Here is a 23215-nt window from a genome sequence, read left to right on the forward strand (position 1 = left end):
CCACAGACGCCTGTGATTGGTTGCAGTCAGACACGCCCCCCACGCTGAGTGACAGCTGTCTTACTGCACCCAATCACAGCAGCCGGTGGGCGTGTCTATACTGTGCAGTAAAATAAATAAATAATTTAAAAAAACGGCGTGCGGTCCCCCGCAATTTTAATACCAGCCAGATAAAGCCATACGGCTGAAGGCTGGTATTCTCAGGATGGGGAGCCCCACGTTATGGGGAGCCCCCCAGCCTAACAATATCAGTCAGCAGCCGCCCAGAATTGCCTCATACATTATATGCGACAGTTCTGGGACTGTACCCGGTTCTTCCCGATTTGTCCTGGTGCATTGGCAAATCGGGGTAATAAGGAGTTTTTGGCAGCCCATAGCTGCCAATAAGTCCTAGATTAATCATGTCAGGCGTCTCCCCGAGATACCTTCCATGATTAATCTGTAAATTACAGTAAATAAACACACACACCCGAACAATCCTTTATTAGAAAAAAAAACCACTAACAAATTGCCTTGTTCACCAATTTAATAAGCCCGAAAAAGCCCTCCATGTCCGGCGTACTCCAGGATGGTCCAGCGTCGCTTCCAGCTCTGCTGCATGAAGGTGACCGCAGCTGCAGAAGACACCGCTGCTCCAGTCAGCTCCACGCAGCTAATGAAGGGAATAGCGCGATCAGCTGTAATCAGCGTTGGCCGCGAGTAACCTCAGTGACAGCTCAGCTGATCGCGCTATTCCCTGCTGCGCTGGCACAGATGCCATACGTACCGGAGAAACGCCCCAAAAAAACGGAACACGGACCCGAAAAACGGACCGTAAAACACGTATGGTTTTTTTGCGGAAGTGTGTTTTAGGCCTCAGGGACATTCTGTGCATGGATGAGCTTTGAGTATCCCAGCATACACTGGAATTCTCAAACGAAGTGTCATCAAAAAGGAAGTGAAAAAAAAAAAAAAAAGCAGTTAGTCCAAGTAGGGAATTTCTAATTCGAGTATATTAGAAAATACTTTAGATTATGGCACAAAGAAATAGGGGATTAGGAGAAAATTTACTATGAACTTCATATTCAATATTTTGCGGCAATTTTGTGGCACTTGATAGCCACAGCTACCAGATGTTAATTTAATGTCCAGGAGATATAGAAAAATATGTTTTCATTAATGTGAAGGTTCTTCACTTTAAGAATAATTCTCTAATATGTCAGTATTATACATATTTATGGAGATTTGTTTCACTAGTAGAGTAGAAGCTTCAATAGTTAAAGGGAACCAATCACCAGGATTTTCGGAAATAACCTAAAGCCAGTGCTATACTGGCACTATCAGGCTGATTCTATACTTATCTGTAGTGGTCAGCTCAGATGTTTAGGTTTTGAAATCCAAGAAAATAAAGTTTATAAAATTAGCTGCTTGGTGAGTGACAGCAGCAAAGGAGCAGATCATATATTCATAGTTATCCCCTCCCCCTGTTAAAATTAGCATAAGTATTACATGAATGATTCACTTTGTCTCTTAGGCTATGTGCGCACGTTGCGTATTTGCATGCAGTTACGCTGCGATCTGCACCGCAGCGTAACTGCATGCGTCCTGCGTCCCCAGCATAATCTATGAAGATTATACAGGAGCTGTGCACACGTGGCGTATTAGAGCGCAGCGCTTCGGCTGCTGCCCAAAGCGCGCGTTCTAAGAAGTGACATGTCACTTCTTTTGTGCACTCTGCATGCAGCGCCCGCTCTGTCTATGGGAGGGGCTGCAGTCAGAGCGCATGAAATCGGCTTTTTTTTTTCATTACGGACTCTTTCTGCAGCGATTTGAAGCGCACGTGTGCTGTTGAAATCGCTACAGAAATTTCTGCAGGGACAGTACGCAACGTGCGCACATAGCCTTACAGGACCTGTGTGAGGTTAAACCCATGTGACCTGGTATCCAGCTTTGTTGGCTGAGGCCCTGCCCTTCTGGTCACATGGGTATGACCTCACACAGGTCCTGCAAGAGACAAAGTGAATCGTTCGTGTAATACTTATGCTAATTCTAACAGGGGAGGGGATAAGTTTGAATATATGATCTGCTCCTTTGCTGCTGTCACTCACCAAGCAGCTAATTTTATAAACTTTACTTTCTTGGATTTCAAAACCTAAACATCCGAGCTAACCACTACAGGTATAATGACGAAAAAATAAAAAAGTTATGGCTCTTGGAAGAAGGGTTAGAAAAAACTAAAATGGAAAATTGCCAGGTGGTGAAGGGATTAAAGTAGGAACACTTCACTATGAGTCCATCTCCTGCTATGTATTAGATAACTTACCTGCGGGGTTGGTATTGGGAACTCCATGGCTGCTGTAACATAGTGCCCAGTATGTGTCACAGAAGTGGTATAAACCTGGATGTCCGTTTGGGTACTTATAGTACCACAAGTCTTGTTATAGCATTACAAGGACAGGTATCAGCTGAACTTTTTAATGGAAATGTTCCTGTGTACTATCATACATCACAAGCAGAGTGAATAACCCCATCACACTGCATAATCACAATCCAGTCATTGATTAGTGTCAGAATGATATGGTTAAGTGGAGCCCCGATCGTCATAAGAGAAGTCTTAAGCCTGCTTTACACGAGTCAATCCATCGTGCGATTTATTTGGCAAAGTCTTTTTTTTTTTTTTTTTTTGTATCGCTGATAGGTATTTGTCCATGTGTCACACGTTGAGTGTTGTCAAACGACCACAAAGCGCTCATCGATATATTGATTGGCCATGGCGGACGTCCAAAAGGCTTCACACATGTTTTCCTTTGGTCAATCTGTCTTTTATATGGGCGTAATTAGGCAAACTATACAGCCCTCCGTGACGTTGTCTGGATTGTTGCACGCCCTGAATTCTTCTGACCTGCTCAATCCAGTTCTGCTAATGTGGTTGATTGGTTACATACCATATATATAGTTTCGCTTCAGCGCCGTCTTTTATAACAGTAATAACCTATCACAACGCATCTGCTACAACCAATCCGATTAGATTAGGCGTGATTATTTAAAACCACAAATACGCCCTGAACGTTTACTGATGTCACAAACAACTACGAGGATGGCCGATTACACGGTGTCACACTTTGCAATGTGTCGTTCATTAAGACTAAACTGACCGATTTTATGGAATTAAACGATGTGTACACGATGGCCGAATTTCAAACGATTAGGCATCGGTTGGACTCGCAAGGAGCTGTCACATGAGGAGATGTCGTTACGAATGACGGAAGTGCGTCACAAAATCCGTGACCCCAACGATGCATCGCACAATAGATCGACTCGTGTAAAGCAGCCTTTAGTTCTGTACAGGTTTTCTCCACTAGTCTGGAGGGTCTGCCGGGGTACCTGAAAGACTTTATACATGTGTCCTCATAAAAAGAGACAGAGATATTACCTCACCAAAGTCCTTATAAGGGTAAGTTCACACAGTGTGTTTTTCGCGGCATTTTTGTGCGTTTTTCGGGTACGTTTTTGCTCAGAAAACTGCATGACTTTGCTTCCCCAGCAAAGTCTATGAGTTTTCATTTTTGCTGTCTGCACACAGCGTTTTTTTAGCTGCGTTTTTGTGGTGCCCACAAAAAAGCAGCATGTCAATTATTTTTGCGTTTTCCACCCATTGAGTTCAATGAGATGTTCAAAAACGCAATGAAAACAGCAAATTGCAAATATAGCTGTGTTTTAGTGCATTTTTATTACTAAAAACGCAGCTATAAACGCAAGGGGTGGGTAGTAAAGTGACATGTACAGGAAGAGGATTCCTTCTGTCAGTAAACACAGAAGCGTGAATCCTCCCGGTACCATCACCGTCGCTTCCATTTCCCGCCCGGTGCCATGTCCGCTCCCATGCAGGAGGTGGAAGCGGCTGCTTAATCAAAAGTGAACAGTAGAAAAATGTCATACTCACCTGTCTGCAGACTCCCGGTGCCATATCCGCTCCCAGCTCCTCTCCCTCTCCCGCCACCCCCGCTCCGGCTGTGTGCCGGCTCCCAGGCACGTACGATACCCGCATGACCTGGTCGTGAGGACCTGGCGGTGATCACCTGATGCAGTCACCTGACGCATCAGCTGATCGTAAGTCTCGCGGTGACGCTGGATTTTACCGCCGAGTGACTGATTCCCCGGCGCTTGCAGTCAGTTCATGACAGTTGCAGACAGGCCGGGGTGATCTCCAGAGTTCAGGTGAGAGCACCGGGATGTCTGCAGCTGTCATGAAGTGACTGCAAGTGCCGGGGAATCAGTCACTCGGCACTCGCTCGCTGTACAGTCTCGGCTGCAGTCTGGAGCTCAGGTGAGAACTCCGGAGTGCAGTGCAGGTACCTGAATCCAGGCCTGGCATTACTGGAGATTCCTCCAGTAGCCAGTCCGACGCTGCACAGAAGTTTTTTTTTTTTTTTGCACTGATGCATCAGCTGATTGTATAAACTGCTTTTATACAATCAGCTGATGTGTCATGTGATTCAGGCCTTGAACCTGACACATCATCTGATCGCTTTGCCTTCCAGCAAACCAATCAGATGATATTGGATTCGGATTGGACAGCGCGGGACCCTTGACCCAGGATTACTGCGGAGGGGGGTTCTTTATTTCAATAAAGATGGAGTCACTAATTGTGTTGTGTTTTATTTCTAATAAAAATATTTTTCTGTGTGTTGTGTTTTTTTTTTAATCTTTACTAGAAATTCATGGTAGCCATGTCTAATATTGGAGTGACAGCATGAATTTCGGGCTTAGGGCCAGTTGATAATATACAGCTAGCCCTAACCCCATTATTACCCAGCGAGCCACCCGCCATCAGGGCAGCTGGAAGAGTTGGATACAGCGCCAGAAGATGGCGCTTCTATGAAAGCGCCATTTTCTGGGGTGGCTGCGGACTGCAATTCGCAGCGGGGGTGCTCAGAAAGCTTGGGCACCCTGCTCTGCAGATTCCAATCCCCAGCTGCCTAGTTGTACCTGGCTGGACACAAAAATTAGGTGAAGCGCACGTAATTTTTTTTTTAACTATTTCATGAAATTCATGAAATAATTAAAAAAAAAAAAAAGGGCTTCCCTATATTTTTGGTTCCCAGTCGGGTACAAATAGGCAGCTGGGGGTTGGGGGCAGCCCATACCTGCCTGCTGTACCCGGCTAGCATACAAAAATATGGCGAAGCCCACGCCATTTTTCTGTTTTGGGGGGGGGGGCAAAGAAATCCTGCATACAATCCTGGAAGGAGGATGCTGAGCCTTGTAGTTCGACAGCTGCTGTCTGCTCTCCTGCATACACTATTGGATGGAGGATGCTGAGCCTTGTAGTTCTGCAGCTGCTGTCTGCTCTCCTGAATCACCTAGTGGATGAAGTATGCTGAGCCTTGTAGGTCTGCTCCCCCTGACTCTCCCTCCAGCATACAGTCCTGGATGGAGCATGCTGAGCCTTGTAGTTTTGCAGCTGTCTGCTCTCCTACATACACTAGTGGAGAATGAAGAACATATGGAAGAAGGAAATTACATCAGACCTTTTTTTTTCAACAATCTTTAATGGCAATGTTCACTGATAAAAAAACGCAGCAAAACGCACTGAGCAAAAATGCAGCAAAACGCAGCCAAAAACGCACCAAAACGCGGTAAAAACGTGTGTTTTTTTTTCTTGCTTTTTTTAAAGACGCTGCGTTTCTGTGCGTTTTTAGCGCTAAAAAACACACAAAAACGCCGTGTCAAAAAAACGCAGTGTGTGCACATAGCCTAACTGTGCTTTCAATCTTATCTTAATGCCTAATTTCCGAAAGCTCACCAGTATAATTTATTACATCCTGAATGTACCGCCATGAAAGAATATTTAAATGAAAATTTATGAAAGGGTCATATTCATACTTCCTCCTTGCATGTAGCTGCTGTGTTTTTCTTTGTTAAAAAGAAAGATGGAGGTCTTCGTCCTTGCCTTTATTTCCGTGATTTAAACAAAATTACGGTTAAGAATACTTACCCACTTCCACTTATCCCCGACCTATATAGTCATCTTATGGGGGCTAAATGGTTTTCTAAACTTGATTTTACAGGGGCTTATAATTTGATACGTACCTGGAAGAGTGATGAGTGGATGAGGGTGTTATTAACGTCTGAGAACCTATGTGGAAATCTTGTCATACCTTAGATTAACCAATGCACCAGCAGTTTTTCAAAACTTTATGAATATTATATTTTCTGACTGTTTCAGAAGGTTTTATATCTTGATGATATTCTAATTTTTTTTCGCCTGATCTGGATTACCACTATGAACATGTTCATTTTTGTTTTACAAAAGCTTAGAGAAAACTATTTGCTAAATTGGAGAAATGTACTTTTTCTGGTCAAGAAATATCGTTTCTGGGGTTCATTGTATTCAGCCTCTGGACCTTAAAGCTTTGCAAAAGCCTCTAGGATTTGCTAATTAATATAGAAAATTTCTTAGGGTCTTTTCTTACATCGTCAAAATTCTTACTGAGCTCACACGTAAGGAGGCAGATCTTAGGGTTTGGTTTCTAGAAGCTGATGGGGCCTTTAATAAATATAAAGAGTGTTTTGTACACTCCAGTTTTAATCCAACCTGATCAACAGAAGTCGTTCATTGTGGAGGTGAATGCTTCAGAAATTGGGGTAGAGGCTGTATTGTCTCAAGATCCAAAAACGCTGACCAACTTGCATGTGCATATCCTCTATGAAGTAAGCCTGAAAGCTAGCTCCAGTATGTATAGTACTGAGAGGGTTAATAGGGCTGGCAAGGGCCAGGTTTAGGAGCAGTCATAGAGATGCGTGGGACTGGCTGCTCACATATCCCATCCCTGGGCATCATACGTCAGGTAAAATGGAGACCAGTTGTCTCATTCAGGGTTTGTTTGTGGAAGTGTGCAGATCTTCAGTGTTGTTTTTCTTTGCTAAGGAATGAGAGCTGGACATTAAACTCAGCAGGTGAACCCACACTGTTGTATGGACTATTTGCATTGATATTTTCACTTTGTGCCAAAAAAGGTTGTTTTTGGTTTAGTTATCCTGAATGTTTTATGAAGTCTAAATAAACCACCCTGGACATTTTATTGAAACCGCCCCCTGTGTATACCTCAAAATGCTACTGTGAAGCCCCGAGAACGCTGTGTCGGTGCATTACCTTCAGGGACTCCACTCGGCTGGATCTTTGTCACAGGTAGGAAATCTTCTATTTGTCGTGACGCCACTCTCAGAATTGCGGTCAGTGGTGACCGCCACTGCAGGTTGAGGGTCGCCTGGGGCTGATGGTGTGTGCAGTCAGTTGGGATAGCCTCCTGAGAGTGAGGCAAGCCCCAGGGCCCTGTGTAGGTGTGTAGAACCACAAGGCGCAGAATAACTCCACACAAGCAGGATGTCTTTCAGGGGTTTTACTCACAGTTGATGGCAGGGTGAGTAACCCGGGCGTAGCTGGGATGAACCAGGCTGGAACCAGGTATCCTTCAGGCTGACTTCTGATGGTGACTACCAACTCGCCTTCCTTAGCCCTTGGTGGTTTGGGGTAACCCCGACTTTTAGTCCCTATGGGGGTCACCCAGGGAAGTTGCTGAAGCCTCTCTCCCCTTCGTTTGCCGTTTGCTTGTTGCCTGGGCCAGATCACTCCAGCTGCTTGCCTCCTGTGAACTATGGGCCCTAACTGTGGCTACGTGGCTGCGGCTTTTAGGTGTTGTGGTGTGGGCTTTGAGGGCCCCACACCGGCAGGTTTAGCAAGGAAAGGTGGATCTATCCCCGCTCCGGGATCTGCCGCCCGTTTGGGCCTGGTACTCCCTAGCAGTCTCCTTACTTCCCACTCTGTGCTCTCTCTTTAGCTGGAGACGGGTTTCGGGTAGCACTCCTAGGTGACCGTTCTCCTCCGTCGGTAGCCACTGCGCGGGCGCTGTCAGACTGCAACAGCCCCAGGGGTAGGGGTCAGCTCCTCTCGGAGCTCCCTGGACTCTGCACTGAACCGGCTCACTGCTCCTCCTCTCCTGTTCTTGCCTACGCCACCTAGCAACCAGGCTCTCTTACCACACCCCTTGAGAGGAGATGGAGGCTTTTGGCCCCCTCCACTATTCCAGTGAAGGTGAAGGCTTTTCCCCCTCCTGGGATCCCCAGGGGTCCTCTCATAGGTACATGTGTGAGACCTGATCACTATGCGCCTGTGTAGTCACACCTCGGTCAGCCTTCTGGATTACCTGTATTGTACTGTCCCCAGCATGGGTGCAGTACTCAGTGGTGCCTGACCAGGTCAGGGGCGCCACATTCCCCCTTAGTTATCACCAGCACGTCCTCGGGCTGCAAGACAACATTTTAAAATGCATAAAACATTAAAACATGGTAAAACATTTTAAAACCACCAGGTACCATACATCACCACCCTCCACCCACAAGTCCGTTAACCCACCCAAACCCTTTCAGGAGGCAGGTCACCGGTCCTTCTGCCTCTCCTGTTGGCCGCGCCTTCAGCCACTTCTGGCAGGATGTAGAGGCGGCTTTCATGGTCTGGTGGTCTTCAGGGCATACCTGGCCTGGTGAAGCCGCGCCTTCAGCCACTTCTGGCAGGATCCAGAGGCGGCCTTCACAGTTGGTGCTGACCAGGTACCCTCTTTGTGGTGGAGAGCCAGGCCCCATAAACAGGCATGCTCTCTGGTTGCAGGTAAGCCAAGGCCCTATATACGGACGTGCTCCCTGGTTGCAGACGAGCCAAGCCCCTAAACAGGCTGACTCTGGTGGTGGTGGTGCCCTCTGGTGTAACTATTTACACTGCGAGAGTTTGTGGCTATAGCCAGTTCATAGCCTTAAGGTTCATTTCTCACATTAGTTTATGTGGGCACATTGCTTAAACTTGAAAACGTTGCAAAACTTCAAACTTGTCAAACTGGGAACTTCTATGCTTCTTTCTGTACTTTATGTGGATTCCTCCTCACCAGGGCTTAGGCCTGTAGGGCTGTGGCACCTGCTGCTTTCTCGGTCTTTTTCATCGTCCGTGGTGGTCTCATCAGTGGGTTCTTTGTCTGTTCTTTCTCTATCTCTGTCTGTTTCTTTTCCTTTAGGACATGGCGTGACATCTAGCGCATACCAGCCTCTTTCTCCTTGATGCATGGTAAACTGCACTGTGTCTCCCATCCTTAGGTTTCTTCCAGGATGTCCTCTGGGCAAATGAGCTCTCACGTCTCTTCTGTTGACAAAAATGCCTTCTTTCATACCAGGTGCAACTATAAAGCCGTATCCTGATTTTAGGCTAAAATCTTCCACTACTCCTCCACAAAGGGGTCCTCTGACCTGGGCTTTGGCTCTTCTCAGGAACCGTTTCTCCTCTAGGTCTCTGGCCGTTATTTCATCTCTCTGCTCTGGGGACTGCGGTGCAGGGACAGACTGGGTTCTGTTACGGCGCCGTGTCTTGCGGGCTGGATTCTGCGAGGTACAGCTTACAAGCTCCCAGGTGAGGCTTTTGGGTAGATCTTCTTCAGCAGACGGTGTTAGGTCTTCCTCATCCCAGCGGGAATATGGCAACATCTCCTGCTCTGGGCATGGATCCACTGCTGGTGGCTCCGGAGTCAGCTCCTCAGCTTCCTGGCCTCCCCTCCCCCTTAGTTCTTCTGAGCACTCCGGTGGTGGCAGTGCTGGGGATGGGTGCTCTTCCGCCGGCCCAGGCGGGGATCTCTTTGGCATGGTTGCTGCAGGAGTCGTCTTGGGGGTATGCGGAGGGAGCATGTACCGGTCCACCATCTCCTGTGGGAACTTGGCCTCCAGGTCAGCCTTCAGCTGCCAGTATGCGGGGTCCTCACCTACCAGGGACTTCCTAGCAGGGACTTCCTTAGACTGGGGAGCGGTGTCTACTCTGGCCTTGCAGGCCGGGGTAAACAATGGTACGTCTGTCTTTTCTTGGCGGGCCGCGCCCGATATGGCGGCGGTCTGGTCTTGGCGGGCCGCGCCTGGCATGGCGGCGGCCTGGGTCAGCGTCACACCTGCGGCGCGGATGAGGGTCGCGGTGGCAGCCGGTTCTCTGCGGGCCGGACTGGGCGTCGCTGCAGGGACCGGGTCTTGGTGGGCCGAGCAGGGCATCGCTGCGGCGGCCTGAGCTTGGCGGGCTGCACCTGGCGTGGCTGCGGCCTGCTTCAGCGTCGCCGCGCCGGACGCCTCTTCAGGGACCGCGGACGTGGCAGCAGGGGTCGGGGCACTCGCGCTGGCAGGGGCATCACTGGACTCACCCATCGGTGGCAGCATCGGGGTCTGAGTCGTCACCGCCCGGTCTGGCACTCGGCGCGCGGCTCTCTCTTCATAGGCCTGAACCGCCGCGGTCATTCCCAGGAACTCCGCACGTCCCTCTCTGATCAGCCTTCCGACCCTGGCCTCCAGTTGATCGCAGAACTCGGCGAGCTCCCGACACCACCAGGCAGCGGAGCCTGGCTCTGGGTCTCTGCATTCAGACGCCATTTTCTCTAACAACAAGCTGCTGGCTTCTTTTCCGTTCCGCCGTCTCTGGACGCTTCCGCTCTCTTCACAAGCGAGGTCAGAACCCTGCAGGGGATCTCTGGGTAGCCACACCTCTTCGTGGGCGGTAACTTCTCCCAGCGCGGGCTGCTGTTGTTTTTCAGCGCGCTTTTCATGGTGGCAATATGGCGGCGCTTCCAATTTTTCAAGCGGACCGCCCAGGCACATGGTCACCTGTCTGAACAGGTCTAGTCCTTATCCTGTTCGTGACGCCAGATGTTAAGCCCCGAGAACGCTGTGTCGGTGCATTACCTTCAGGGACTCCACTCGGCTGGATCTTTGTCACAGGTAGGAAATCTTCTATTTGTCGTGACGCCACTCTCAGAATTGCGGTCAGTGGTGACCGCCACTGCAGGTTGAGGGTCGCCTGGGGCTGATGGTGTGTGCAGTCAGTTGGGATAGCCTCCTGAGAGTGAGGCAAGCCCCAGGGCCCTGTGTAGGTGTGTAGAACCACAAGGCGCAGAATAACTCCACACAAGCAGGATGTCTTTCAGGGGTTTTACTCACAGTTGATGGCAGGGTGAGTAACCCGGGCGTAGCTGGGATGAACCAGGCTGGAACCAGGTATCCTTCAGGCTGACTTCTGATGGTGACTACCAACTCGCCTTCCTTAGCCCTTGGTGGTTTGGGGTAACCCCGACTTTTAGTCCCTATGGGGGTCACCCAGGGAAGTTGCTGAAGCCTCTCTCCCCTTCGTTTGCCGTTTGCTTGTTGCCTGGGCCAGATCACTCCAGCTGCTTGCCTCCTGTGAACTATGGGCCCTAACTGTGGCTACGTGGCTGCGGCTTTTAGGTGTTGTGGTGTGGGCTTTGAGGGCCCCACACCGGCAGGTTTAGCAAGGAAAGGTGGATCTATCCCCGCTCCGGGATCTGCCGCCCGTTTGGGCCTGGTACTCCCTAGCAGTCTCCTTACTTCCCACTCTGTGCTCTCTCTTTAGCTGGAGACGGGTTTCGGGTAGCACTCCTAGGTGACCGTTCTCCCCCGTCGGTAGCCACTGCGCGGGCGCTGTCAGACTGCAACAGCCCCAGGGGTAGGGGTCAGCTCCTCTCGGAGCTCCCTGGACTCTGCACTGAACCGGCTCACTGCTCCTCCTCTCCTGTTCTTGCCTACGCCACCTAGCAACCAGGCTCTCTTACCACACCCCTTGAGAGGAGATGGAGGCTTTTGGCCCCCTCCACTATTCCAGTGAAGGTGAAGGCTTTTCCCCCTCCTGGGATCCCCAGGGGTCCTCTCATAGGTACATGTGTGAGACCTGATCACTATGCGCCTGTGTAGTCACACCTCGGTCAGCCTTCTGGATTACCTGTATTGTACTGTCCCCAGCATGGGTGCAGTACTCAGTGGTGCCTGACCAGGTCAGGGGCGCCACACTACCAAGTAAACTGTATCCCTACACAGTCCACTGGAACCTTGCCTGTTTTTTGCAATTATGGTGTTTATCCTCATTTTGGTGAAATTTCTAACATGAGTTCCTGAGGTACTGGAGTAGAGGTTGCCATACAGAAACTTGGGGATGTCTGGATGGAGGTCCGGAAAAATATTGAGATGGCTCAATATCACCAAAAACGAAAGGCCGATATGAAATGTTTGGTGGGTCTCATCTTCAATGTACGTGATAAGGTGTGGTTAACATCCAAAAATATTAAGTTAAAAATTCCATCAATGAAGTTGAGTCCTAAATTTATTGGCCTGTAAGATAATATATATATATATATATATATATATATATATATATATATATTATATAAGATATAAGGTATAAGATTCTTGAGGTTGTCGGGAAGCGCTTAAGTATGGGTGATTCTCGAAGGAGATCACCCAGCTTTCAGGTAGCTTTTTACTCCTCAGATAAAGCACTGCTGAACTGGGTACTATTTTTCCAAAATCAGTCATTATAAGCATTCACTTTCATTGTCTGTGGGTCTGCAGCCAACGTCTTTGATACAGGACTGGTTCTGAGACTAGAATTAGAGGTTCAGAAGTTTTTAGTTTGGTTATCCTGAATGTTTTCTGAAGTCTAAATAAACCATCCCGGACATTTATTGAAACCGCTCCCTGTGCATACTTCAAAATGCAACCAAGTAAACCATATCTCAGTACATAGCAATCTAATGCCACCTCCTCCCTCCCCAAGTGATGGCGCTACTATAGCTCCTTGTGTTCACACCATCACTGCATCATAATAGTACAACAGCTCTCACAGTAACTAAATCTCTCAATGTTTTCATATGATGCAAGTCGGGTAGAAATTAAACATCCCTTTAGGGAAAATTGATATACTGTGTTATGAGTCTCACAGATCCTGAGGGTAGTGGCATATCTAGGGGAGGATACATGGTCCACTTGCCTGATGCAGAGGTCGAAGGTGTCTCTCCAGGTGCCTCATTTTCCCACCCCTCATACTGGAATTTGGCCATTCTCTGAGCCAGCTGCCAGCTCCCAGCAACAAATTGTACTCGCGCTTTCAGGCTTTAGTACAATTGAAACCCTGACTACTGACACTTTTGAGTCAGAGCGACATTAGCTGCATGACGAGGTCATCTGATCATGCTGCTGTTGTCACTCTCCAGCACCACATAGGCGCAAAGACATTTGGAGTGCTAAGTGCTTCAATGGAGCTGAAGAAACTGAAGTGTTATTGTAATTAGGGGGACAAAGAAATTTGAGGACATTGTACGGAGACCGAGGGGGGCTGGGGGAGAAATTTGAGGACACAGTATGGGAAGGGAGGGGGGGATAAATTTGAGGATACAGTATGGGGAGTTAGGGGAATGGATGCAGGCTCAGCATGGGGAGTGAGAAATTTGAAGAGACATTATGGGGAGCAGGGGGAAAGAACTTTGAGGATACCATATTGGGAGTGGGGGAGAAATTTGAGGACACAGTATGGATATTCAAGGGGGATTTGAGGAAGCAGTATGGAGAGCAAGGATTATTTGAAGATAGATTAAGGGAGGCATTGGTGTGGACATAGTATGAGAGGGAGCAGAACTGTGCAGATACAGTATGGTGAGTGAGGGGAGTGGGAATGGGTGCAGGCACAGTATGGAAAATGAAGGGGTGGGAATTTGAGGACACAGTATGGGAATCTGGGGTGAAAATTTGAGGAGAAATTATGGGGAGTGAGATGGTGAGTGCAATTTGAAGACACAGTATGGGGACCAGAGGGAGTACAAATTTGAGGACACAATATTGGGTGCAAGGGGAGGAAGAGTGTAAACATGGGGAGCAAGGGGAGATGTGTGCAGATGCAATATGGAGAGTGAGGGGAGTAATCTGTCAGGAAACAGTATGGGGAGTGAGGTGATGGGGAAAAATATATGTTGACATATTATGGGGGGCTAGGGGGGGATGTTTGCCAATAAAGCATGGAGAGCAAAGAGGATGTGTGAGGAGACAGTTCGAAGAGTGGGGGTGGAAATATGTGAGGAGACAGTATGGTTAGCAAAAGGATGTGTGAGGAGACGGTATAAGGGAGGGGAAAATATGTGAAGAGACTATTCAGGGGATGGTGTGAGGAGACAATATGAGGGAAGAAAAGTCTGAGAGGCCACAGACTATAAACTGGGTAGTATGTGTGGGGGGAATCGATAGAGAGCGTGGGTAGCATGGGAGGACAGTGTGGTGGCACAGTAAAGATGGGACAGTATGCCAGGGAGGGAGAGTGAGATGAGGAGGTAGAGTTTGAAAAGCAGAGGGCAGTGAAGAGGGCATGTATTATAAGAGGGATAGTGTGTGTCATATTTTGTGCAGGGAATATAACGATCAGATTTTATTCAGGAGCATTATAGTCACAGTGCTATTTTTAAGGTCATTATGTTGGGATATGCTTCAGAAGATCGTAGACCATAGTAATCTACAGAGATGAGCTGTGGATGTGAAAAGTCATTTTGGCGTCTAAAGAAAAGTAATGACTCCAATCAGAGACGATTCTCATCACTACTGTGGTTCCTGTATGATCCGCAATATGATGATGACTGATAACAACTCCCATTATCTCCTAACCATTGATAAGGACATACTTGGAGTTGTAGATTCATGTGATACAAATGTATATGGGTCTGACCTGACATTACAATTGATGTACCATGTACTGGTGGTGGTTCTAGTGATGAATTCATGTATGAATGGTGATTCTGGAGATGGATTCATGTACTGATGCGGGTTCTGATGCTGTTTCTGTAATGGGAGTTCTAGTGATATAATCTGTACGGTGGTTGTGGAGATGTATTTTTTTATACTGATGAGGGTTGTGATGCTATCTTTTTGTACTGATGGGGATTCTACTGATATATTTATATACTGATGGTGGGTCTGGTAATGTATTCATGTATTGCTGGTGTTTCTGGTGATGTGTTTCTGTACTGATGAGTGTTCTAGTGATATATTACCAAGCTGTTGTTCGTTCTGTTCCTGTACACATGTAATAGTCCATAACTTGTAAGATTACATGATACATGGCTTTGTTAATAACGTGGTATGCTGCCTGACATGTTAAGGGTTACTATGTCTTTATTTGTGTTAGGAGCATTAAAGGGATTGTCCAAGTTTGTGATGAACATTTTCAGTCACTCAATGTGACTACAGACTTCTGAATTTTCATAGCACATGCACTGCATGCTGTCAGAATTCTCTAGTGCTGGCGGTGAGAACAGGAGGTCATGAAAATCAGGTGTGTGATTTGCATACCTGCGGTCACGTGCCAACTGGACATATGTGGCTTTGCTCAATACAAGTGAACTGAGTGAGGCCAGACATGTCTAATCAGCATGTGGCCAGAAATCACATACTTGCATTTATATAACTGTCCACTCTTGCCACTGGCACGAGAGAATCCTATAAGTGTGCAGTGTGCGCTGTGAGAATTCAGAAGCCTGCAGTGGTTGCAGTGAAATTGTGGACAATCAGTGCCAGGTTTGTGGCTGTGTAACAATGGAACAATATGTCCATGATTTCTCTGCAACCAAAGATCTGCCAAAGATTTATCTCTTTGTGTGACGTGGCCTTCACTGTTAGGATTCAGCTTTGCTTTCTGGTTCCAGCGGTCATCACACGGCCTCTTGTATGCCATTTGCATAATTACGGTCACTTGACAACTAGCTTTTCTTTTCACTGAACATTGAGAGAGAATTAGGAGGAGCAGCTAGTCTGCATGTGACTGTAAGTAGAGAAGTTGCTTATGTATGAGTGGTCACATAATTGTAACGGGGTGCCAGGGGCGCTTCTGGGCTTGTAGTCGTGGCCCCTTCTGTCAGGCTTACCCCTGGCTCCGCCGTCACTATCGGGACGGGAGATGTCTTGGTGGGGCAGAGTGTGGTGGTGCAGATGTCGTCCGACGCATAAACACTCTCCAGGCATGGTTCGATGCAAATAAAAGACATTCTTTATTTCACAACTCTTTCCAAAAACCGGCAGTTACAGATGACTTCACGTTCTTTTCTTAGCTGGGGAAAGCCTGCCCTGACGTCTCCTCCAGTGGGGATGTGCCCGGCTACTCTACTTCACCTAGCTCCCACTTACGGCTACCCACAGCCCGGACCCACACCGGGACTGCTTCGCACTATGAGGTTCCGCCCGCTCTTTTTCTCTCCGGCTTCCCTGTTCTTCCAGCTCCCTTCTTTCTTTCTTTCTTTCTGCCCACTCAGCTCCACACTCTGCCCCTGGCTGTTTCTTCTCTCCCGTCCCGGACACAACTGCCTTCAGCACACACTTCCTTTCCCCCTAAGCTGCCGGCTCCTCCTCCCTCCTCTACAGTTTCTATGGGGACAGCATTAACCACTTCAGAGAAAACCTGTGCTTCCTTGTAAGGGGTCTGCCCACCCCTTACATAATGACTACTCAAACTGCTTGAAGTGGGGGGGTGTCAAACTGAATTATTGCCCCGGGGGGCCAGAAAGCCTAGATCCACCTCTACTGAGGGGACAGTGCATGACTGATGGATTCACAAGCACCAAAATGAGACCCTGTTACATTTTCCCTTGCATGTATCTATGGCTTGAAGACATTAAATTCTGACACATTTTAAGCCATTTCATGTAACACTTGTAAGCTGAAAAGATCAAAATAATTCTTGTAAATTGTTTACAATGTTATTTTTTCTTAAAAACACTTCTGATTATTAAGGTGCTTGCACAGTATACATTATAGAATAAGAAATATTACTTCATTACATGTGGAGTTTTCTTACCGCCTCTTGAAAACACATGTTTCCATAATGCACTACATATTTATATTGTGGTTAGAAACACTGTGCTAGCTTTGTTTTTCCCATTTTTCATCTTTTATATTTTCCATATGCTGTTATAATAAGCTTTGCTGTGTTTTCCCCCAGATATTTGGCTTCATGGATTTGATAGATCTAGCAAGGAGTGCTCAAGTTTGCCGATCTTGGAAGATAATAACTCAAAATAGTTCACTCTGGAATAGTGTAAGTACGTTTCTAAATATAATATGTTACTGTATGTACATGAAATTATACAAAGTTAAAAAAAACCCTCTGCTTTATCAGATGGTATGGATTAAGCAGAACAAATGGGACAATACATTTCTTGACCTTCAGCTTGTGGCCCCAAATAATGCCAATCCTTTTGGCCTCCAAAACTTAGAAATTTTTCCTAATATGAAATTTCCTTGCATCCACAGACCTGGTCTGATAATGAAAAGATTCTCTCAGCAACCAACTGTTAAAAGGGAGGAATTTATTGGCATAATGTTTCTGTTAATATTCCTCTAAGTACAGAAAGATTTATGGGGTTGTCCTGACTTATCATGAAAGTCTGCATTCACTCTATGTGTCTGAAGATTTATGAATCATGTGCTGTCGGGATTCTTCGGTGGCGGCAGAGAAACCAAGTGGTCAGGTGACCACAAGTATGAGATATGCATACTCCCCGTCACATTCCGACTAGACTTGTGCAACCTATCTCAATTGACTTGAATGTGGCTGTAATTAGGCGGGAGTATACATATCGCATACTTGTGGTCACATGACCGCTTTGTTTCTCCGCCAACACCGGAAAATCCTCACAACACACGCTGCGCACGATGTCTCCAATCACAATACTAGTACGGTAGCATTTTACTTACTTTACCAATAAATAAATTGATAAATGAGTGTTATTTTATAATTTGTCGATGCAACATATTTACACATTCTAAAGCGGGCTTTACACGCTGCGACATCGCTAATGCGGAGTCGTTGGGGTCACGGAATTCGTGACGCACATCCGGCCGCATTAGCGATGCCGTTGCGTGTGACACCGATAAGCGATTTTGCATCGTTGCAAAAACGTGCAAAATCGCTAATCGGCGACATGGGGGTCCATTCTTAAAAATCGTTACTGCAGCAGTAACGAAGTTGTTCCTCGTTCCTGCTGCAGCACACATCGCTGCGTGTGACGCCGCAGGAACGAGGAAGCTCTCCTTACCTGCCTCCCGGCTGCTATGCAGAAGGAAGGAGGTGGGCGGGATGTTACGTCCCGCTCATCTCCGCCCCTCCGCTACTATTGGGCAGCGGTTCAGTGACGCTTCAGTGACGTCACTGTGACGCCGCACGGACCGCCCCCTTAGAAAGGAGGCGGTTCGCCGGTCACAGCGACGTCGCCGGACAGGTAAGTATGTGTGACGGCTCTGGGCGATGTTGTGCGGCACGGGCAGCGATTTGCCCATGTCGCGCAACAGATGGGGGCGGGTGCCCACACTAGCGATATCGGGACCGATATCGCAGTGTGTAAAGTAGCCTTTACACTTTTGGAAATTGTCAGACTTTATATGGACACACCATATTGACCAGAGCAGTTGTAACACATCCAAATGTCAATTATTGTATGAATTTCCAATAAAATAACAGTTTTACAATGCACAAAAAAAACCAAAGCGCTAGAATTATTTAATGACAAATGCATATATTTGTTAAAATAGATGTATGGTAGGCTAAACAGTCCTCTTTAAAGCCTGTAGACACCTATGGCATGGAAATAATAATTCTGGTTAGTTTTAGTTAATAAAATTGCAGGCTGCAATCTTCATTCCTTCATTAATTTTCAGACCCACTTATATGCAGTTTAAACTTTGTCTATTGTGGGAGTTTCTCTCCCAGTAATATAGCTTGGATGAAAGCGTAGCTTGTATTCAAGGTGCTGCCGTTTTGACTGCCTATTTTTTAAGCACTGTTTATATGTTCTGTCCTTCACATTTACTTTCCTCCTTGTCCACAGCCTGTTTTCTCAGCAGTCCCTGGTATACCATATCTTTTTTCCATACTGTGGAAATCTGTGTGCAACCCTCCCCCTCTGTTGTTATCGCTAAACACTTATGTAGACAAGTATATAAATCAGAGGAGCTATCTTATTTTTAATCGGATATTACACAGACAGCACACTGACACATGTTATTAAAGGGAATCTATCACCAGGTTTTTGCCACCTAATCTGAGAGCAGCATAACATAGGGGCAGAGATCCTGATTCCAGCGATATGTCACTTACTGAGCTGCTTAGTGTAGTTTTGATAAAATTACTGATTAATCAGCATTAGATTATATCAGTAGAGGACTACTGTTACGTCCTCACCGGAGTCCGCTCCAGCGACTTCTGCTTCAATCACCAGGCATTGTCGTGTTCCTGCCATGGATAGTGTTGGAGATGGAAGGAGTCAATGCAGGCGGCGCTGGTGGGTGCAGGCTCCGCTCATCCACTGGGCTGGGTTTCCTGGGAAATAATAATTATTATTTATTATTATAGCGCCATTTATTCCATGGCGCTTTACAAGTGAAAGAGGGTATATGTACAACAATCAATAACAATACAAAACAGACTGGTATAGGAGGAGAGAGGACCCTGCCCGCGAGGGCTCACAGTCTACAGGGAATGGGTGATGGTACAAGGTGAGGACAGAGCTGGTTGCGCAATGGTGTACTGGACTGAGGGTTATTGTAAGTTGTGGGCTTGTTGGAAGAGATGGGTTTTCAGGTTCCTCTTGAAGCTTTCCACGATAGGGGAGAGTCTGATATGCTGAGGTAGACCGTTCCAGAGTATGGGGGAGGCACGAGAGAAATCTTGTACGCAATTGTGGGAAGACGAGATAAGAGAGGAGTAGAGAAGGAGATCTTGTGAGGATCTGAGGTTGCGTGCAGGTAGGTACCGGGAGACTAGGTCACAGATGTAAGGAGGAGACAGGTTGTGGATGACTTTGTATGTCATGGTTAATGTTTTGAACTGGAGTCGTTGGGCAATGGAAAGCCAAGTGAAGGGATTGGCAGAGTGGCGAGGCTGAGGAATAGCAAGGGGAGAGGTGGATTAAGCGGGCCGCAGACTTTGGAATAGATTGGAGGGGTGTAAGAGTGTTGGAAGGGTGGCCAGAGAGCAGGAAGTTGCAGTAGTTGAGGTGGGAGATGATGAGGGCATGCACTAATGTTTTTGCTGATTCTTGGTTAAGGAAAGCATTGATCCGGGAGATATTTTTAAGTTGTAGTCTGCATGAGGTGAAGAGGGCTTGGATGTGTGGCTCGAAGGATAGAGCAGAGTCGAGGGTTACTCCAAGGCAACCGGCTTGTGAGACTGGGGAGAGTGAGCAGCTATCAAGTTTAATGGAAAGGCTTGTTGAAGGAGTTGAGTTATGTTGAGGAGGAGGAAAGATGATGAATTCTGTTTTGACCATGTTAAGCTTTAGGAATCGTGCAGAGAAGAAGGATAAAATAGCAGACAGACATTGTGGAATTTTGGTTAGTAGAGAGGTAATGTCAGGTCCAGAGAGGTAGATCTGTGTGTCATCGGCATAGAGATTATACTGAAAGCCGTGGTACTCTATGAACTGTCCCAGGCCGAAGGTGTAGATGGAGAACAGCAGGGGTCCAAGAACTGATCTTTGGGGGACACCGACAGACAGGGGGCGAGATGAGGAAGTGGTGTGAGAATGGGAGACGCTGAAAGTTCGGTTGGTTAGGTATGAGGAGATCCAAGATAGGGCCAAGTCTGTGATGCCCAGAGATGAGAGAATCTGTAGTAGGAGGAAGTGGTCTACTGTGTCGAAGGCAGAGGACAAGTCCAGGAGGAGGAGGACAGAGTAGTGCCGCTTGGCTTTGGCGTTTAGTAGATCATTGGAGACTTTGGTTAGGGCAGTTTCAGAGAAAAAGGAGCCAGCACGATCTGAAATTGGCATGCATCATATAAAAAGTGAAAATTCACAGATTTATTCCAACTGTACTATAATAAAAAAAATGAGATTTTTAGCAAATAATTGATCAATTCTTTGAGCCACCCCTGCCAACGTCACGGCAAATCTCAATAGGGAGGTCCTCCTAGATAAAGAGGACCCCGCTATTACCGCAGAACCATAATGGAGCACACATACCTGTAACCTGTATATAGCCGCTTCCATGTTGCAAAAAAGGCAATTGTGGATAGAGACCAGCCCAGGTCCCAGCATGTGGAGCAAGCTCTACACATACCAGGACTATATCAGAACTGACCCTCCCAGTGCCAGACAGCAACCATTGATAAAGGCGGACCAGATCCAAGAATGGTGCTTAATTAGCATTGCCTGTGGAAAGGGGTGAGGTAACTGAATGTGAACAGCTACCAACAGGAGGAATACATTGCAAACCAAAATCAGGCGTGCATGGTATGGTGATGGTCAGTCACCAGAAATTGTAGCATAACTACAGTCATAACAGAGAAAAAGGAGCCAGTACGATCTGAAATTGGCATGCATCATATAAAAAGTGAAAATTCACAGATTTATTCCAACTGTACTATAATAAAAAAAAAAAATGAGATTTTTAGCAAATAATTGATCAATTCTTTGAGCCACCCCTGCCAACGTCACGGCAAATCTCAATAGGGGGGGTCCTAACCTATATTATGTATTTCATGTGCCATGCGGCCTCCTAGATAAAGTTAAAAGCAGAACCATAATGGAGCACACATACCTGTAACCTGTGTATAGCCGCTTCCATGTTGCAAAAAAGGCAATTGTGGATAGAGACCAGCCGAGGTCCCAGCATGTGGAGCAAGCTCTACACATACCAGGACTATATCAGAACTGACCCTCCCAGTGCCAGACAGCAACCATTGAAGCCCGCAAGTCCTTGGTGAGACCGTTCCAACTATTATAACCATATTATTTAAAGTACTGGTATATGTTTAATGGTGGTCGTTTACACCAGTTATCTACACATTAGATAATATTGGAGGTATAGAGTGGAGGGCGGTTCCCTGTACATGTGACCTCTAATATAGTACTAAGGTGACATAATAGTGACCCAGTCTAGATAGTGTTTTGTGCGCTGTACCCAAACCAGGGTCCATTTGAGCTTGGTGACCACTGCTTTGGGTATTCTCATTTTATACTCACATTTTTATGAGGTTTACTCGTTTTAAATGAGCACCATTAAAAGTTATATTTTATGTTTAATGTGCGGTTGCACAATGTCCACACATCTTGCTATTTAAATTTGTCTTCTGGTAGTGTGAGTTGGTATCTTGCTATATAAGTGAATAAAATACCAGTATGCACTACTTTCCTCCAAGTTTCAGAAGAAACTCACCCTTTCACGTCTATGGGTGTGTAAAAAACCAAACAAAAAAAAAACGGATTCAACAAGGAACATCCAAGTGGCATTGGATTTTTCCAGATATGTTTCTCTTTATAAGCCTAGGACATGTTGTTTGATTGTGTACATTTTTTAGTGTAGTTGAATGAAAACGGTTCACATAGATGTCACACGTACGTAAAAAACATACACAAAGCATTTTATGTATATATATATATATATATATATATATATATATATATATATATAAATTTCCCTCAGCAATTAAAATGTCAGCTGACTGGGAAGACAGTCCCTTTAAATATAATTGAACTTTCGATTTTATTTCCCTGTAGATCGATTTCTCTTCAGTAAGGCAGCGCATTCAAGACAAATTTGTAATCAATATCTTACGGAAGTGTCGTCCTTACGTCATACGTTTAAATCTCCGCAGATGTTCCACACTGCACTGGTCGACCTATAAAACCATTGGTATGAGTATTTTTTTTCTTACCATTTATTGAAATTGAATTGTTTTGTAATTTCAAAAAGACATAAATTAATTGTGGAGTGATAGGGTATAAATGAAAGTAAGACTATTGAACTCTAATTATTATTCTTGTATATAACTGCCATTAAAGGTGTTGATAGCGATCCCAATAGATCAGTGGAAATAATCCAATCAGCCGTTTGACTGGGCTGTGACCACTTTGGAGTCACATCAATGTTTAAACTGCTCAGTTAACCTGTGCCTGTAAGTATAGTCATAGCAACTGTTGACTTTTTAACGCCATTTTCACCCAGCTCTGACAAAGTGGGTGGAGCTGTAGCTAGACAGGGTCATGATGAGATGTGGTGATTCCCGCTTGTCAAATTAGTGACATTCTTGTCCGGTCTAAATCCATAAGTCTGCAGTCAGTCTGTGTCCCTCAATGTGACTGGAGACTTGTGAGTCATCACATGGCGCACACTGTGCACTGTGAGGATTTTCCTGTGCCGAGAGCAGTGGTCATGTGGCTGTGAGTGTGCGATATCTATTCTCCTGGACAGAATCCAACTAGATGAGCACAGCCTCCCTCAATGCCACTTACATCTTACCCCAGTCTGTGAATCAGACTCATCATATAACGCTGCAATTGTTTCTTCAGGCGCAGGTTGTGATTCTCAAGAATCTGAAAATGTCAGTTTAAAATTATTGTGT

At 46.3% G+C, this 23215-nt stretch overlaps 1 protein-coding gene across 1 annotated transcript in view; it reads left to right on the forward strand.

Moving 5' to 3' along the window:
• Window positions 1-23215, forward strand: part of FBXL13 (F-box and leucine rich repeat protein 13) — a 400423-nt gene that overhangs the window by 159210 nt on the left and 217998 nt on the right. Inside the window, exons 8-9 of the mRNA XM_075345189.1 lie at window positions 16817-16912; window positions 22371-22506. Of these exons, the coding sequence (XP_075201304.1) occupies window positions 16817-16912; window positions 22371-22506 (232 nt within the window). The remainder of the gene's footprint in view (window positions 1-16816; window positions 16913-22370; window positions 22507-23215) is intronic.

Source organism: Anomaloglossus baeobatrachus, chromosome 4 (genome assembly GCF_048569485.1).
Source record: "Anomaloglossus baeobatrachus isolate aAnoBae1 chromosome 4, aAnoBae1.hap1, whole genome shotgun sequence".
In the NCBI taxonomy this organism is placed as follows: Eukaryota; Metazoa; Chordata; class Amphibia; order Anura; family Aromobatidae; genus Anomaloglossus; species Anomaloglossus baeobatrachus.